Source organism: Cibotium barometz, chromosome 30 (genome assembly GCF_041138505.1).
Source record: "Cibotium barometz isolate CiBa-2024 chromosome 30, ASM4113850v1, whole genome shotgun sequence".
NCBI classification, from domain to species: domain Eukaryota; kingdom Viridiplantae; phylum Streptophyta; class Polypodiopsida; order Cyatheales; family Cibotiaceae; genus Cibotium; species Cibotium barometz.
Window position 1 is genome coordinate 32,340,191 of NC_141075.1, and position 19,447 is coordinate 32,359,637.

The window sequence follows — 19,447 nt, forward strand, 5'->3', positions numbered from 1 at the left end:
TAAAAGACACAAAGTATTTTGCCCCTCCCAAAGAAAGCTGAGGCATCTCACATACATCTGTATGCACAAGCTCTAACTGAGCATCTTTCTGTCCAAGAGCTTTCTTGTGGGGGCACTGTAGTTGCCTACCATATATACAATGCTCACAAAACTGAAAACTTGAAAACTTTAGAGAAGGCAAGTAACCCAAACGAGACAATTGCTCCATTCCCTTGACACTCATGTGTCCCAACCGGCTATGCCACATAGAAATTTCCAGCAGCTCGGTTGCATTTACATTAGCATGGTGACAAACACCTGCATGCATAAAGTAAAGAGTGTCCACCTTAGAGCCTCTGGCAACAACCAGTGAGCCCTTACTAATCTTCCACTTTCCACTACCAAATGTGGTAACATAATCAGCATCATCAAGCTGTCCAGTAGAAAGCAGGTTCTTCTTGATCTCAGGCACATGCCTGACATCATGGAGCATAAGCTGTGAGCCATCTGAAAACACAAGCCTCACATCACCTCTGCCAAGAATCTTGCATGCATGGTTATCACCCAAATAAACCACTCCTTCATTGCCAGCAGTATACCTGACAAACAAGTCTCTGCAACCTGTGACATGAAAGGAGGCACCTGAATCAATGATCCATGAGTGCATACCATGACCACCTGTAAGAAGTGAATGGGCATCAAGTGAAGAAGTAAATAGGACCTCATCCTCACTGCCACCTGCATGTGACACATTGATTTCTTCAATCTTGACTCCACTTTTGCTTTTTGGCTTTACATCTTTGGCTTCATCCTTCTCTTTGTCTTTGCCTTTTCCCTTTTCTTTTTGATCATTTTTCCATTTGTAGCATTGCTTTTTAATGTGTCCCTTTTTGCCACAATAATGGCATTCCAAATCCTTTTTGGAGCGAGACTTGCTCCTTCCCCTTTCTTGGCTTTTTCCCCTTTGCTGGGATCTCCCACGTGCATTCATTGCATTGGACTTTCCAACAGAGTTGTTTTTCCTGTTCATCTCTTCTTGAAGAAGAGCACCCTCAACATCTGCATATGACAGCATAGCATTCGAATTGCTAGTGGCTGTCCTAAATGTGTCCCAACTCTCTGGCAAAGTGCATAACAAAAAGGTGGCTTTGAACTCATCGTCCATTGCCAACTTTTGATTTATGACCTGGCTGACAATACCATTAAACTCATTTAGATGGGCTGTCATAGAAGCCCCTTCCTTCATCTGAAGGCCTATGAGTTTCTTCAACCAATACACTTTGCTTGAGGCACTTTGTTGGGCATACAAGTCCTGCAATCTCTTGCCACATTCCCCAAGCTGTCTTCTCTTCACGAATGCTGAAAAGTAATGAATCTGACACAGACAACATGATAGTAGATCTTGCCAGCTCATCCATATCTTCCCACTCTTCAGCAGTAAGAGAAGCGGGCATTACACCCCTTTCTTTGATAGGCTTGTGCTGCTTTTTCTAGAGCAACACATTGTAGCACTGGGTTTGCCAAATATCATAATTATGCGAGCCTTCAAGCTTCTTGATGTGAAGCAATGAAGAGCTCTCACCTGTGGTTGCCATAGCAAAATGCAACCTTTAATGCCTGACTCCCTGCAAATGTGCAAACACTGCACCAAAAGCACACAAAGTGCTCACAGTTGTTCTCCCAAAGTTTATCTCCCACTGCGGAAGCAAGAATGCAACTTTTCTCCCACTTTTTGTGATGAAATCACCAAAATCTGGTTGCTGCAGATTTTGGACAGCACCTTAAATGTGCTCTTTTGCCCTTCCAAAGTACTGTACAGCAGTACCAAGTGCTCACCAATGATGTACCAAACCTGTACCGGCAAGTTCAGCAGCTGAAATTGAACCTTTTGGTCACTCAAAACAGTGTACAGCCATGCCAAAACATGCACAAAGATGTGCCAAATCTGTACCAGGAGGTACAGTAGCAATAAATGCTCTCCTGGCTGTCCAAATGAGTAAAAATCAGACTTTTACAGTCCCGAACACTGCATAAAACAGTCCCGAACAGAAATTGGGCAAAAGCCCCTTGACTGCAAGCTGATTTTTGAGGATTCAAGGCATAAATGTCTTGCCTGCTGCTTTGCCAAGCTCAACAAGCATTCAAACTTGAAAAGCCCCTTGATTTAAGATCAATTTCTGATCATACATGGTACATTGACGCACATGAAGGCATCCAGAGTGTTCACGATGCTTCCCCCTGGCCACATATACATCCAATACATGAAAGCCCCTTGACTTACAGGCACATTGAGTGCTTGTAAGGCATCAGCACATTATCCACAGCATCAAATGCGATTGCCTGCATGCAAATCAACCAAATCGGCACAAAAGCCCCTTGATTTGCACTGCAATTTGCTGCAATTTTGCCCAAATGTGCGATTTTTCACATCATACAACATGTATGAGTGCTTAATTGCACAATTACATCAAAAGCCCCAAATTTTGACATTCAATTTCCTGCAAATTGATCCTGATTTGACCAATTTCCTGCAAATTTATCCTGATTGTGACCAATGTCACCCAATTTTGCCAATTTTGCTCAAAAATTGAGCAATTGGGCACCTGTACCTGCTCAATTGTTGATTGTACTTGCTCAATTGCAAATCCCAAAAAAAAATTGAGGAAAATACCTTGTAATTTCTGATTTTTCTTCAATTTGCAGGCTGAATTTTGTGCAAATTTGGTGTTGCTGCAGAAATCTGATGCAGATGAGGGACTCCTCAGGCATGAGTATCCTCAAAGAGAGCAGCCCAAGACATGGGCAAAGAGAGATGCTGCTTCACTGCTCATCAGTATTCCACTGTTTCTCCACCTGGAACTTCTCCTGTTGACTGTTGCGATTATCAGCTCCAAAATCAGTGCTTGATGCACGCAAGATTAATCTTGATGATAAAGGGTTCCATCTTAGCCCGTGTTTGTATGCTAGAGATTTGGTAATGGGCAGCTTGCGCGGCAGGATGAACTTCCAACTCGGCTCGGAGAGTGAAAGGCAGTGGTGTCTGGGAAGCGAGCACAGGGACGATACTTGGTGAAGACCACAGCGAGTGGCCAGAAAACACGACACTCCCTTCTCTCTGTCCGGTTGGCCAACCAGCGCCAAGCATATCAAGGAAAGCTTGCGAGAAAGAGGCTCATACCTTTGGCAGAGGGGGCGCCATCCATTGCGCCGTCGCTGACTCTGAGGGGGCGGAAGAAGGAGGTTGACAAGCTGCAGACTGCGGAAGGGTGGGCAAGCTTCGCCGGAGGATTCTTTTTCGGTGGCCTCTCAGGCGTTGCATGGGCGTATTTTCTCCTCTACGTCCTGGACCTCCCCTACTTCGTGAAGTAAACCTTACTGCATGTCAGCTGTGAATGTACCCAAATGCTTTCAATCCTCTGCATCACAGAAGCTCTGATACCAGTTGATGTGGGAATTAGGGTTAAGAGTTATGTGGGAGACATACACAGAGAAGCAAGGGAGAGAGAGAGAGAGAGAGAGTTGTGGGGATAAGTCAACTCATGAGGCATGAGTGTGTGACTCCCCTATCACACATGTATATTGCACTAGTACACATAGTGCACTTAGTACATTAAAAGTACTAAGTGTACTATGTACTATAACTTATGGGCTTGTACACACTATAAGGGTGGGCATAACGCCTTTACCCCAACATCCAGCTCTCTCAGCATCTCCTCCGAGGTATCATAAAAGGCTGTTTGGCGGTTGCCCGTCCGGGCATTAAAGTCCCCTAACAGGATGATGTCTCCATCCCTAGAGAACTCCCATATGTCATCATCTAGCACAGAGAAAGGAGACTGCCCTCTAGGTGCTGCATATGTCGATGTACTAGGAGCAAAATAGCATATGGCAATATACAGGAATCTGCCTGTGTCGGCCCTCAGTCTCACCCACATAGTGGAGTTTCCCTTGCCTTTGGCCAGCCTTGACACATATCTGTGAAGAAGAAGACGTGTCTAGAGCACTCCGGTTGCCAACTGCGTGCACGCACTCTGGTGTGCTACGGCTCAGTCCTAATGCTCACGTGCTTTGCTTGGAGAGCAGTGGAGGGTAGTATGGGAACGGCGTGACGCTGGAAGGTGGTCAATGCAGGGCTGTTCCTTGGAGGTGGATATCAAGTCTTCATCAACACCGAGCCACTGTTGGTACCTGAATCTGATACAAGGTGCCCGTGAAGCTTGTATAATCAAATACTCAATAATATATCATTATTGAGGGGGGGGGGTCGGCCCATTCCGGCCCAGTGCATGCGTCGCCATTTTCAGCAGTGTATTTGCTTTGTTCAGTTGTGTTAACTTTACTTGTTGCTGTGTCATAAGCTATCCTGTTTAATGTTATTAGTGATTCAAGTGTAATGAGATTGTGCTCATTTGTCTACTTTTTTGCAGAGATCTTGGAAAATGCTTCAGCTTTATGAAAGACAATGGAGAAAGTCTTCACATTAAGAGAAAAGGACTGGATGAAACTACTTTCAGTCTTAAAAAATGGTCAAATCACAAAGAATATTATGATCCATGCCAAGAAATCTTTTGTATATCTAAGGTATTGATATTAGTTTGGTTCCAAGTAAACATTTAGCATGTATCTTGGATGAAAGTGCATTATGTATAAATAGTGAGGTGGGATCTTAGGAACAACCGTTGGATGAGAAGATGACATGGGCAGTGACTCCTGACTATCCCGAAGCCCTACAAGGTAAAAGTACCCTAAAGTCCGAGGTGAAATCTGTTTAAGGTGTGCCTCCTACTGTAAGTATTGAAGGAAAATTTGGGCGAATACATAACCAGTATCTCCTCACTAATAATTTGACTCATGATATTGGATTTCTCCTCTAGCTCTTTATTGGACCTACGTGGCATCTTGCCTTGGGGAGCGAGCTTGGCGCTTTGCTTTGCCTGCATTGGTGGCATTGCTATCTGACAACCTTTTACCTGTAGCTCTTAATAGCTTTGTAAGCCAGGTAATCAGAAAAAAAATGGTAGCTTTCTTGATGATATCTGGCCAAGCAAGGTAATTTTAGGTATTTTTATGCTCTAAAATTTTGTGCATTGCAGCTAGTTGTATTCACAGGGGGTCCTTTGGTTGGTGCTTTAATGGACTCGATGCCCAGAGTGTTTGCTTTCACGTTTTTGAGTGTCGCGCAGGTAGAGATTTTACTTTTTGAGTTTTGGGATGTTTTAATTAATATGTTGGCTTGGCATGAGATAATCAAGCTCATTATGTGTAGTTGATTTGATGCTAGACAGGGTCTATACTCGTTTCGGCAGCTATGGTTCTACACGCCATCAACAGTGGAGTGGTACTAGGTCCTTCAGCCCTTTCCTTTGCTCTACAGCCATGGTTTATGGTCCTCGTATTTGCTAGTGCTGTGGATCGTATCACCGGCTTAGCAACAGGCATAGCCTTCGAGCGTGATTGGGTGGTCTTGGTAAGATTGGAGCTTGAGGACCAATTTTTCTGTCTTGCATTCTCCATCTCAATATAAGCATCTAATGGTAACTTCTGCTATGTCTATTTTAAAGCTTGCAGGGCAGACACACACTGTAGCCTTAGCGAAGGCCAATGCCATGCTACGACGGGTTGATTTGGTTTGTGAAGTGAGATTTTCAGGACCTTGGCTGCTCTTCTGTCCAGTTAGAACTTGCATGTTTAGTATTATAGAGCTAGTCCGTGTACTAACATTGGGTTCAATGATGAAGCTTATTTTTTAAAGAATCTTTGCAGATTATTGGTCCTTTTCTATTTGGACTTGCTTTGTCGAAGTACAAACCGGCAACGTGCGTGTTGATGTCATGTGCAACTGCTGTTGTGTCACTCCCTATCCTAGTAAGACTCTTGTCGTCGACGGCCTCCGAACTTGAAACTGTTCTTTTTGCTAAACTCTCTTTGTTTCGGCAGATTCTACTGGTCCAGCGCACCTACAACCTATCCAAGGGAGTTCTCGACAGGCCAAATCAGTTGACTCATCAAAATCTGAATTTTTCTTTAGGTTGCTTTAGTTGGAAACCACCTTTCCTATCAGAAAGAGTTGAAGGGACCTTTTGAAACAGGCTTCTAGACTGAAGTACTTTGTGCACCGTTTGCAGGTCTAGAAATTTTTACCCAAGGCTGGTTACAGTATTTGAGGCAACCTATATTACCGGCCAGTATTGCGTATGTTCTCCTATCTTTCAATGCCGTTCTTGCTCCGAGTGGACTTATGACTACTTTCCTCACGCAGCGTGGTAAGCCGTACATGCTTGAAAATTGTGACTTCAAGAATATATTTCTAACATGGAGCAATTGTGTATGCTAACAAATGTAACATATCGACTACACAGGCTTGAATCCTGCTGTGATCGGTTCATACCGTGGATTGTGTGCTGTGATGGGTTTCCTGGCTACTTTTTTGGGTTCAAGTCTCATTGGAAAGTTAGGGACCATTAAGGTAGCTCCAGCTAGGAAGCTGCTGCTTTTTTGCTCAAGTGAAAAAGGGGTTGTGATATGTTTACTTGCTCAGCTTATATCTTTACTTGTTTTATCAGGCTGGAGCTTTTTCCTTAACATATCAAGCCTTTCTACTGTTCTTGGCTGTGTTGCTTTACTCTGTTGGCCCAATCGAGAAGCATACAACACTATTTGTTTTCTTGAGTTTTGTAGTAAGTCTGCTCTCCTGAGATTTTATCACGTCAATCTGCTCTGGTTGGTAAATGAACTCTTTTTAGATACAGGTGCAGGAATGATGAATGGAAGAAGTCGTCTTGGTTTCAACTTTTTTTCTTGAACTTTACCTGTAGGTTCTATCGCGGCTAGGCCATTGGGCATATGACATGGTGATTGCACAGATCTTTCAGACTGCAGTTCCACAATCAAAGGCCAACTTAGTGAGTGCTGCTGAGATGTCTTTAGCGAGCTTTGCGGAGTTGTTAATGCTAGCGGTGGCCATTGTAGCGAATGATGTATCACATTTCGGTGCTCTTGCTTGCCTGTCAATGGTAGCAGTTGCTGGAGCTGCTTGCTTGTATTGGGTTTGGCTGACAAATGCAACAACCGAGGCTCATTTCAAACAAGGATACCAATAATTTGCAGTGTGTTTGGACTCCATGGCTAGTGCAACTAGCATTGATCAATGTTTCGAGGTAGAAACAGAGGTTCCAGCATATGACTGTGCTTGAAGGTGGATACACATTTGGGCTTCTACATAATGATCTATCATTTTAGAGGAAAGATATGGAAGAAGGCTGTTGTGCACCCATACCCTTGGCATGCTAGTAAAGAGCTTGCATGAATTGAGAATGGCCTAGAGTGTTCCAAAAATGCCACTCACAAGCAAACTTTTTTGGACCTCAGATATACAGAATATTCTTTTAGAAATACTTCTGAAATCTCAGGCATCTCGCCAAGGATGCCCTACTCGTCGAAATGTCACTTAAATTGTGGACGGTCCAATTTTTTTTGTCTTTGCAATTGCTTGGCCTTTATATAGACAATTATCTGTGTGGAGGCTCAAGGACATTCCCTGGTTATGACTGTTTGTATGTTTAACTAGCTTCTTAGGCTGAAGTGTATGCATCTTTGGCTTGATTGGTCTTAGGGGCTCTATTGAGTGCGATGAAAGATAATCATTCGATATACATTACTTATGATCAGGGGCAAAGTGGGACTTTAAAAAGTGAGATTGTTTTTTCTTTTGAAAGGAACTTGGAAACCCTTGATTTACTACACAATTCCTTTCAAACATAGGGAGCCAACCATCAAGATCTTGAATGAGAAGCTTCAGTGGGAACATGTTCAATACCATGATGAAATCAAATTCTCACAATTTTTGGAAATCTTAGGCCTCCACTTCATCAACAAACTCGGCATTTTCTTGCCTTGGTACAACTGAGCATATTTACCATAAGGACCATAAAACATATAGCTTCAAACTCTTTGTTAGGTTTTATCATTTTACAGATTTTTGAGCCAAAACACAACTAAAAGTATTGAATTTTGTGATTTTTTGGAATCAAGAAAAACAAAACTTCAGTTGAAAATGAAAATTTTGTAGGTTCAATGTATATAGTTTCCATGTATTCTTGAATTGCTTGTAGAGTAATTTTGGAGGGTGTAAGTGAGCATAGTACATCTTAAGAAGACCACAGAGGCCGTTTCTTTAGGGACACTAGTGTAATGGCCTTTGTCATGGTGAGTGGAGTCAAGCCACAGCATCAAGGACATGGAGATTGCATCATCACCTCAACCCATATCCTTGTCATTTTCACTCTTTACATTTGGCTACTTTTGGATATCAATGATGTGCTTATAATGTATGGGTATATGCTAGCTCATGTAAGCAATGGGGAGTATCTTTGATTGAGCACCCCAAGTGGTCAATGTCCCCATATCTACATGAATTGGTTACCTAAGAGGTCAAACAATGCTCAGGGGCCTTAAAAAGATGCAAATAGGCTACATACTTGTATGGACCATTATTTATATATTTGATGGCTCCAAATGAGCCTAAGAGCTACAACATGCATGAATGAATGTCTTCAAGCATAATTGGGCAATGGTTGTAGAATCATCATATCAACGAGTCTACACCTAGCACATGATGACCATAGAGGTCCACCTAGACTCAATATGGTTTAACCACAATCCAACTTATCCACTCACTTGTTATCAACCTTACTGCCGATTTCACCCTACCTTCTATTAGCATACAACCTCATGTTTCAATAGTCCTACATCACCTATTGAAGATCCTTTCACAAGCGCATACAAGTGATCCATGGTATCAAATTAGCATACAATTTTGTTCTCTAGCTCAATTATTATGCAATTTGAGTATAAGATTGTGCTATGAAAGATCCCTCTTCTTGTGAGTGTTCCATCCTCATATATTGTGTTAGAGGTTTGTATTGAAATGAAGTTTCTTTGTTAGTTGCTAACTAATAGGACATTTGGAGAAACAACTTCTTCTTTGTTAGCTTATTAGGACGTTTGGAGAAAAATGTTTCTTGAAATCCTTGCCCACCATAATTAATGATGTTGGACAACTCAACACAACAAAACAACCTAAAATTCAAAATGAAGGCTATTATATTCTCCTATGAGCCTTGGGACATCAACATCGGTACGTTATGTTCATGCACCACCAATAGTGGATGCACCAAAGTCTAGTATTACTTGCTATTGATCTTGTTTTTCTTGGAAGAAAAGGGATGTAAAAAGGATGTAAATGATATCCACACCATCATTATTAGCATGTAAGTTAGTGTATCAATTATGGCTCAACATGTCTTCAGATCTAAAAATTAATGGGCATTATAAGTCAATATGAGACATGAAGAATTGATAATAATATTTTAGAAAAACAATGGCAACTTAAAACATCTAAACACCGCATGTGAACAAGGTCCTACATGAAAACCTCTTTCATTCTCAACTTTAAATCTCCAATTCTAAGTGCAACGATGTGGTTAAAGCAGGGTTTCATCTATCCCAGACCTCCTCTTGAGAAGAATCAACAATCCCCAAAAACAAAAGGGAAGACCATGTACAAATCTAGTTGGGAGATATGATCCCATTTTAATGTTATTTTGCTATATTTACCAGCTAGAATGGCCTAAACTAATCCATATTTACCTTATTAATTGCACGAAGATTAAAGGCTACAAAGCATGATATAAATACTTGAATTATGGGTTTTCAACACACAAAAATAAGCATGGATAAATCTACTTCCATGACTAAGATATGGCTTTAAGAAGCTACCCTAATTACTCTCTCTTTTTGTTTTTTCCCCTTGCAAGCAGAATGAGCAGAATGAGGGGAGGGCGTGGGGTTTTATCCCACATAGAGTCGTGGCCACTTCTTCTTTCTAATTATAAAAGGTAGAAGGGCGTAATGGTGATTTGCCCGCGACATTTTCTGTTGCTACGCAACGCAGGCCTCTGGTCTGCCTGGTCAAGCCTCCAACGTCATCGATCAAGACTGGTTGACTTTGACCTCGTTGGCTGTGGTTAGCTTTACGGCTCTCCTCCCCAAAAAATTTAACCCTCTGATCACAGATCGAAATTGGAAAAAAATCAATTTGAGGTTACTTATAGGCTATAGTGATGATTTAAAAAAAAATAGAAAGGTAACTTGCTATCCTCCCTCCTCATAAAGACATGCCCGTTGGAAGTTTTCCTTTTTGACAACTTCTGTACAAAAATAAATATAATAGACTTTCCTTTTAAACTCATACCATTTCTTTAAACCAATTTAAACCTTAAGCACCCTCATCGTTGGAGTTGAGATCAATGTAACAACACACACATAGATGTAGCAAGCGAGGAGAGAGAGATGGAAGCACAACACTCAAAGTAGATTGATGAGAATGAGTGAAGTGACACGATAAGGTCACTTATACACTTTTAAGAGTGTCTACATCATATGCTTGGGAAAAAAACCTCCTAAAGAGGGAAAAATTACCTCGGCCCATTATTAGCCTACATCCACACCCCACTACTAATCCCCCTGTAGTGATGATGTATAGGGATCATGTGGTTGATCAGTTCCCAAATGAAAATAAGACCAAAGCTTTGCGAAATGCTTCAAACTTCTCATGTGAAAGAGTCTTCGTGCTCTCCCTAGCATAATGATAATGCACCTCAATGTGCTTTGTGCTAGCATGAAACACTAGGTTTCTCGCAAACAACAGCTAATGCACTCTAGCTGTTAGAGCCATACACACTCTATAGTCACGCTATAAAAGCTTCCATGTACTCTACTTCACAGCTCGAAGTGGCTACCATTGGTGGTTGCTTCTTGCTGAGCCATGATATACATGAATCACCAAGGTGAAAGAAACGGCCACTAGTGGACACTCGTGTGTCATAACATCCAGCCCAATTGGAATCACTATAAGCATGAACTAAACATCATCCCCCTTAGCTTATAATAAGCCAAGGGAATGAGTGCCCTTAACTATCTGAATACTCGCTTGGCTTCTGGGTGTGCATAAAACTGCTCAATTGGGAGACCCCAAACTGAATGTCCAGCCTTGTATATTACATAGACATCCAATAGGTTACTTGATAAAGTGATGCATTAAATGGTTCACGTATATCCTGGAGACTAAGCCTAGTACCTGTCTCTATCGGTGTAGTAACAGGCTTACAATCTTCAAGACCAAACTGTGTAAGCAGCATGCACTTTGACTACAACAACACAATTCCATCATCATGCTGTATAAACTATATGCCCAAATAATAATGCAACAATCTATCATCTTAAAAATCTTCTCCTCATTAGGGCCTATGCGTATCATCAACGTATAAAACGATGACCAGAGAACAATATTTAATCCTCTTTACATAGAGAGTCCTTCCTTTTGAGCTGTTGCAAAAACCATTTGCAACCAAGTATGTATTTATCTTCTCATACCATGCTTTTGGAAGCCTGCTTAAGGCCATATAAAGCTTTTCTTAACGTGCATGCTTTAAAGTCTTGCCCCTTCTCAACAAAGACATGAGGCTGAGATACATAAACCTCCTTATGCAAGTCACCATTTAAGAAGATAGTCTTGATATATCCAACTAATGTACATTCCAACCATGATGTGCTACCAACGTAATAATACACTTGATCACAATTATACAATCGTAGTCATATGAGACGTGGGTACAAAGGTCTTATCATAATCTATGCCTTTCTCTTGAGCATAACCCTTTGCAACAAGCCTTGCATTGTAATAGTAGTGATCAATGCTACCATTAGCTTTACGCTTTAGCTTATAAACTCACTTCGTACCAATGGTCTTTTTACCATAAGGAAAGTTTGCAAAATAACAAGGTAAGACGTTATAATATCAGATTATTAGGGATAATCTGTTACTATATGCTCTTCCTTTTCCCACGTGTCATCCTCAATTGGGAAGAACTTCCATTTGATCAGATATTCCCTCAAGATTCTATTCCTTGGGGGGCTTTTCTTTGGCATCAAAACTGCTTCCACTTATCCTTGATCCAGAAAGACAACCTACTCATCATCCAATATATGTCTTGGATCTGGAACATAATTCTTTAATAAGGTCACGTGAAAGAGATTGTAAATCTTTAAGTATGGAGGAAGAAAAAGCTCATAAGCTTGATCTTCTCCAATTTTGCTTGTGATTACATATGGTCCACAATATCTAGGTGATAGCTTGGTCTCCAATTTTCCTTATGATTACATATGGTACACAATATTTTGGTGATAGTTTTTTGTGCTTTCTAAGGGAAAATGAACTTATCTTGGATAAGACCATATCACCTTCTTCAAACCCTCTATTGGAAGTCCTCTTCAGACTGGCATATTGCTTCTGTCTGCCTTGAGCAACTTTGATATCTTTCTTTATCGACCGCCTCTTGATAATCCATTTTATCTAAAATCTTATGTCATTGTAATCAATGGTGGCTTGGACCAATTAAATGGTGGTACAAAATCTTGTCCATAATGTGCCTAGACTTGTCCCTATGCCTTCGATGATGTTATGCATTACAAGAAAATTTTACCAACAGCAAATGAAGATAGTTCATCGATCTCTTGGGATCTCATCCAAAAAGTTCTCAAAGAATGTCTTCGATTACCTAGTTTACTGTCTCCATCAGCCTCTAGATGATAGGGGATGTCAATGGAGAAGCTATCTTAGCATATTGATCAAGGAATAAAGATCCGATACCACTGGTTCAATCCTAGGAATTCCCTGACTTCTTTTACCATATTGATCAAGGAATAAAGATCCGATACCACTGGTTCAATCCTAGGAATTCCCTGACTTCTTTTACCATATTTGATTATCATGGCCAATTGATGACAACTTGCACCTTTGGGGTCAGCTGTGATATGCCATCTCTTGAGTAGAAAAGAAGGTACACTTACTCTTCTTAGCAAAAAGTTTGTGCTTTCTAAGAGTTTCCAAGACTTTATACACATGCTTCTCAGCAACATTCTTGGAGTAAACCAGAATACCATTAAAGAAGACTAAAACAAAATCATCCAAATGATCTCTGAATATTTTTTGAATTAATCAATTAAAGGTAGCACGAGCGTTCACGTTAATCTGAATGGCATTACCGTGAACTTATAATTGGGTATTAAAATCCTTCTTAGGAATATCCTACTCCTTAATCCCCATCTGATACTATCCCAACTTTAAGTCAATCTTCATAAATAACTAGGATCCATGCAAATGTTATAACAACTCATCTATCTTAGGAATAGGAAGAATACTTATTCTTGATAGTAAGCTAATTCAACCCATAATAATCAATGCATAATTTGAGAGCTCTATTTGCTAAAACGTGGTGCTTATGCTAGATCAAAAAGATGTGGAGGAGAGAGACCCAAACTACAAGAACAAATCTTGCTTATTAAGTTGCTTAAAATACAACTAGGCTTCATACTTCATGCTTCATACAAATGCCTTTGGCATGTGCCTTTAAATAGGCTTGCTAGTGGCCTAGGGTTAGGTGGCCCTAAGGACCATTCACACCCACACACCTCTACACCCTTGTTCACTAAGGCTCCAAGGCCTATATCTTAATACCCCCCTCAATACCAGCCATGAAAAAATGTGCTTGGAATGGGTGGTATTGGACATATCTCCTAGGGTTAGGTGGCCCTAAGAACCATTCACACCCACACACCTTCTACACCCACACACCTTCTACACCCTTGTTCACTAAGGCTCCAAGGCCTATATCTTAGTACTATTCTTCTTCTTATAGAAAAGAATTGATTTACCCTAAGGAGATACACTCGGCCAAACAAATCCTTACTCTAATATTTGTCTCAACTATTCCTTGAGCTTGATTACTTCTAGAACGACCTTCTTGTAAGCTCTTTTCACAGTTGGTTGAGCTCCAAGTATTAAGTTTGTGTCAACTTTACGAGTCAGCAACAATTCAGTTAATTCTTCAAGAAATATATCATAACACTCACTCAACCATTCTGGTTCCTTTGTATCTGATTCTTTGCCTACAGGATTGAGCTTCACAACATAAATTTCCTACTTCTTCCTAAGTCCCTTCACAACATAAATTTCCTGCTTCTTCCTAAGTCCCTTCATTAACTTTGATGTCTTAACAAGTTGGAGGGAAGAAGCGAGTTACTCCAATCCATTACACCTTGTTCTCGTGAAGCTCCAGTAACTCCAATTCCTTGCACCTTGTTTCCATGAAGATCCTTCAAGGAATTGGTTCCTTTCTAATAATTAATATCAGCTTAGTTCTACGACGTGAGCGAATTTATATGAATAATCCCATCACAAACACCTAAGGGAAAGACCCTAAATTTACATTCAGTCAGGTTTGTTGGGTCAAAGTTGAGCAAACACCCGCAAAGGATGCCTCAGACACGGCTTAAGCCCCCCGCCCCCACCCTCATCCCTAGAGTCCACACACCTGTAAATGGTGTTGGAGGGATTGATCCAATTCTAGGATTAACAAGAGCTGCCGCCATTATCTTACATCAAGGAGTCACGGTAGATACACCAAAGGGTCATACATTCAAGATATGAAGCAATAGTGTCCAAAAGTACAACTTGGACGGGCAACCGTAATGGTGTGACGGAGTATTTATGGGGGCGATTCCCGCTTTAAGAGTGAGTGGTAGCAAGATAGGATGAAGTCCTAAGTGATGTACTTCATGGATATATTATGAGAGTAGTCATTGTAATAGCATCAAGCCTCTCATGAGCCTAAAGTGCCCAGCCGGCCACAATTTAAGTGAGTGTGAACACTTATGGCCATGTATATAAGTAAATTTCTCTCATAATACAACATACTCTCCCATTGTGCAATTGAGTCTTGCTCTTGCTAATCCTCTTGATAATCTCTCTCCCTAATGCAAGCTAGTGAGTGAGTGTGAGTGAAGTGAGGTGAGAGGAGGGACGAGGACCCATAGTGCAACGCGGCAGTGTGACAACGCTCGTGGGAGACGCGGTGGAATTGCTTCTCAAGGAGTTGTAGAGGTTGGAGACCTCAAGGGTTACGAGCTCAGCCACCATTGGAAAGATCCTCACACGACAGTTGCGGTTCACTAGGTAATCTCTTTTTGGATGTGTTTCAAGGAGGGTTAGGGTGAGCCATTGATGGTGAGGCTTTAGTGCAAATTTTCTCCAGTGCATGAGTATGGATACGTACTCATAGAGTAGCTGCTACATTAATTGAGCTAAAAGAATAGTAAGCAATAAGCTTAACAATTAGATAGTGGCTATTGCGTGATATGGCTTAATCCGTGTGATGAGGTTTAAATCGTGACAGTGCTGGTTCTTAAGACGTGAGATTGTATTTCTTGAGAAACCTGAACTCGTGAGATTGCAAGATTTTGGCCGTGAGGGGTTATTTCGTGAGATGGCCTAATTCAGTGATGTTGTAGGTTTTGACCTCGAGGTTTTTTTTTTTGATTTTATGGGTCATCAGGTCATGATTTGCAAGCAACAGCTTCTTGTGCGCTCATTTCTCACTTTCAGAGGGGTGACAAGAGCATTGTTATTTTGTTCTTGATGTGCTCCTAAGTCTCCGTATTAATTCTTGAATTTGTTGTTGAAATGATGTCGAGGAAGTAGAGAAGACTACTGATTGTTTTCTTGAATAGACAAGCTCTTGTGTTGGTGCTGAATGCACGAGAGTGGTTGAGTGATTTTCTTGCTGTTGCTTGGGCCTCCAGTCTTGTCGAGCTTTAGGTGAAGTTGTTCGGGTTGAAGTCGGTGGTGAGGTTTTCTTCACATTGTTTGATTTTGGCAACCATATGATGGAACTACCATCATAGTATCCTTGTTGTTGAAGTACATGCATAGGCACCCATCTTTGATGAACACTGTAATTTGGTGGCCGATGTGCTTGGTGTTGAGGCTTTCTTTTTTGTGCAAGCTTAGGGGACTTTGTGATGCGCTTGGGGACCCAAGCTTTGGTATTTCTTTGGTAGTACCCTTGTGCTTGTAGCAGTGTTTTTGGTATCCACACTTGTTGCATTGGTGGAGTTCTTTGAGGCACTTGCATAGGCTTTTGTGGACGGTGTTGTGGAGTACTTTTCTTTTTCCTTGGCCTCTGAGTGCTACATTGAGGAAGAGGTTGGCCTGCACTTTCACGCTGGACCTTTTCACGGCCCGAACTTTCACAACCTGGTTTTTCACGGCTTGACTTTCACGGTCTGCACTTTCACGCCGGACCTTTTCACGTCGGACCTTTTACGGCCTGGTTTTTCACGGCCTTTTTTTTTAGTCTAGTGGGAAATACGAATTTCCCTTTTTGGGGGGGAGATATTTTTGAATTTAAAATGAAAGAGGTATGGACATTTACCCAAAAAAGTAGGTGGGAATAAAAAAAGTCAACCTTTTAATGACACCCCTTACCCCTTACCCCTTACCCCCTTCATAAATGACCCCCAAAATGGATAATTTTGACAACTCATGAGCATCTACTCATTGAATGCACATTAGCCTTATAATGAGTTATGTAAAAAAGTGATTAAGGATTAATCTAAGATTAATTCTTTCACTAATCTTTCCCTCTTTTATACTAATCAAGGACTTCAATTAACCATTAATCTCTAATTAATTCACACACCGCCCGCGTTGCACTATGGATCCTCGTCCCTCCTCTCACTTCACTTCACTCACACACACTCACTAGCATGCATTAGGGAGAGAGATTAGCAAGAGGATGAGCAAGAGCAAGACTCAATTGCACAATGGGAGAGTATGTTGTATTATGAGAGAAATTCACTTATATACATGGCCATAAGTGTTCACACTCACTTAAACTGTGGCTGGCCGGGCACTTTAGGCTCATAAGAGGCATTACAATGACTACTCTCATAATATATCCATGAAGTACATCACTTAGGACTTCATCCTATCTTGCTACCACTCGCTCTTGAAGTGGGAATCACCATAGGTATTCCATCACACCATTACGGGCCCCCGTCCAAGTTGTAGTTTTGGACACTATTGCTTCATATCTTGAATGTATGACCCTTTGGTGTATCTACCGTGACTCCTTGATGTAAGATAATGGCGGTAGCTCTTGTTAATCCTAGAATTGGATTAACAAGGATGAAGGGGAAGGTCCCCTATTACATTACATATATATTTAATTTGAAGTCCCAAATTCACGATGCGGGATATATCAACCAATAGTAACACATTGCCATCCACGTGGAGCATGCTTGATGGCACTGCTCTAATACCTTCCCTCGAGACGGCAAGCTCACGAGACCATGCCTGCACTTAACAGTGTGACACACTGGTAGCCAGTTCCTCTTCTCGCCTACCAGCCATGGCCTCCACCATCGGTAGCCAGACTTTTTATACCTACCATCCATGACATCCACTTGACACACTAGCGCTTGCAGCTGCAACCCAAGAAGCAAGGGCAACAATGTCAACAACCATCCAAAATCCATGCAAGGAAAGTGCAAGACCCTCCCTTGCTCTGATACCAATGTTGGGTTAGAGTTTAGCACATCAAACACCCACAAAGGACGTATTAGACATGGCTTAAGGGCCCCCACATGTTCCTGATCCCTAGAGTCCACAAACTTGTAAAGGGTGTTGGAGGGATGAAGGGGAAGGGCCCTTATTACATTATATATATATATTTAATTTGAAGACCCAAATTCACGATATGGGATAGGCGAAAACAATAGGTCTTTAGAAATGAGATCCTAAAGTAGAGGGAGTTGGATAGGTGACATCAACTGGTGAATTCAGGCAATCATTCATTAAGTTTCCTAGTTGCTAGCATCTAAAGCACTTACACTTTCTTTTGGGCTTAGGACTGCGAATCTGTTGACATCCGGGGAGAAAGAGTCCTGAGCTCTAGGCCCACTAGCTTTAGACACTTGGCTTTGATCCTAACCCCTATTCCTCTTTAATTTGGGCATACCAAAATTCAAAGGAGCTCACTTCAAAGGAGGAGAAAATAAGGGTTTCTATTGGGCCGTCTCTTTGGGAAAGGTTTGCGCAAAATATTTTGCCATCCTGACTGCTTTAGCTATAGAAGGCGTTGCATTCTTCACCAATTGTCCAAAGGAGGATCCAATCTTCTTACAAATTGATGGAGAAGGTTCTCATTATCCATCGCTGATGCGTATCTAAAAAGGCTCACATAAGACTTGTGATAGTCCTTGATAGGTTTGCCAGCATGGGAGAGCTCTAAAAGAATTCGTTCATTTTATCTTCTTGAAACCCAATGGGGAAAAATCCTTGATGAAGGTAATTATTTATATTCACCCATCTCAGTTGGTCCTAATTAAGATGATTAGATAATTCCTTCCATCTCAGTTGGTCCTAGTTAAGATGATTAGATTCAAGATAATTCCTCCAAATTTTTGGGCCATACAAGTAATCTTTAATCTAACAAGGGTCATCTTACTCCTATCATTATACCATATAATATCAAAGTACTTATTCATAGAGTCTATCCAGTTTAATGTTATCTCTTCGAGGCTGTTTCTTGCACCTTTTAAGGGTCCAAGTTAAGATCTATGGAGAACTTTTTACATCGTTATCTAGTGAATTTATCATGGGTATAATGTTGTAAGCTTGCCTCATGATTCTTATGAAATAAAAGATTTTTCTTAATTCAAAATTTTGGTAATGATTACATAATCCAAAAAAGATGTCTTTTATTTTCTATTTTTTTTTTCTTACATGCCCAAGGGGGAAAACTTCAACCCTAGGACAAAAATAAGCATTTAATCTTTCAAAAGTACCTTGAAATTTTATCCCTAACTCTATGTATTAATCCTCTAATAAATTATTAATTAACCCCATTTAACAACTAGTATTGGAAATAGAGATAAAATAGAAGATGATAGGATATATGCATCCCGCCCTCCTACGGACTTTTGTGAGAAGTGGATTCATGTACTGGCCATACCATTGATCTGCTGGCTACTGCTGCTGCCAACAAATCGGAACCAAGTACACAGAGAGGGATACCCTTATTCAAGCATTTCAATGTGTCATTAAGGTCATTAAATTTCTTACCACTATAATATATATATATATCTCCCTCTCTCTCTCTCTCTCTCTCTCTCTCTCTCTCTCTCTTTATGCTTTTTGGTCAATTATAGCTCTAGTCATGTTGTATTGTATGTATAAATATTCATCATGGAATAGAAGTGTGTGTGGTGGAGCTCATTAGAATATGCTTGGGACTTGAGCATGCCACCCATGCACACCTGTATTTTTTGAAAAGTTGCTAAGACATCGGAGAAGGAGAGTTAGATGTCTCTCAGGTTTTCTTTTGTCGTGTGAAAAGGAGGACTATAAACCGCAGCCACCATGGTGAGAGGAGCCATGAGAAAAGTTTAGTACACTAAAAAAAAGAAAGCAACATTTAAAAAATATTTTTTTTCTTACAAAGTTGAATAAAAACTTTATAACATATTACTCCCTTAAATGTTACCATTATATTATAACAAGATTTAA

At 40.8% G+C, this 19,447-nt stretch overlaps 1 protein-coding gene across 2 annotated transcripts in view; it reads left to right on the top strand.

Annotated features, from left to right (window-relative positions):
• IREG3 (iron-regulated protein 3) overlaps positions 1-7,633 on the top strand; it is a 36,912-nt gene extending 29,279 nt beyond the window's left edge. The window contains exons 2-14 of one of the 2 annotated variants that reach the window (XM_086824150.1): positions 4,407-4,560; positions 4,650-4,713; positions 4,854-4,978; positions 5,073-5,162; positions 5,261-5,446; positions 5,541-5,615; positions 5,743-5,844; positions 5,917-6,007; positions 6,105-6,242; positions 6,339-6,445; positions 6,543-6,656; positions 6,795-6,881; positions 7,000-7,181. In XM_086824150.1, coding sequence (XP_086680276.1) covers positions 4,407-4,560; positions 4,650-4,713; positions 4,854-4,978; positions 5,073-5,162; positions 5,261-5,446; positions 5,541-5,615; positions 5,743-5,844; positions 5,917-6,007; positions 6,105-6,242; positions 6,339-6,445; positions 6,543-6,656; positions 6,795-6,881; positions 7,000-7,035 — 1,369 coding nt within the window. In that variant the 3' untranslated portion in view covers positions 7,036-7,181. Of the gene's footprint in view, positions 1-4,406; positions 4,561-4,649; positions 4,714-4,853; positions 4,979-5,072; positions 5,163-5,260; positions 5,447-5,540; positions 5,616-5,742; positions 5,845-5,916; positions 6,008-6,104; positions 6,243-6,338; positions 6,446-6,542; positions 6,657-6,794 lie in introns of both variants that reach the window. The other variant, XM_086824149.1, reaches the window with a different exon arrangement.
• Positions 7,634-19,447: the final 11,814 nt, after the last annotated feature.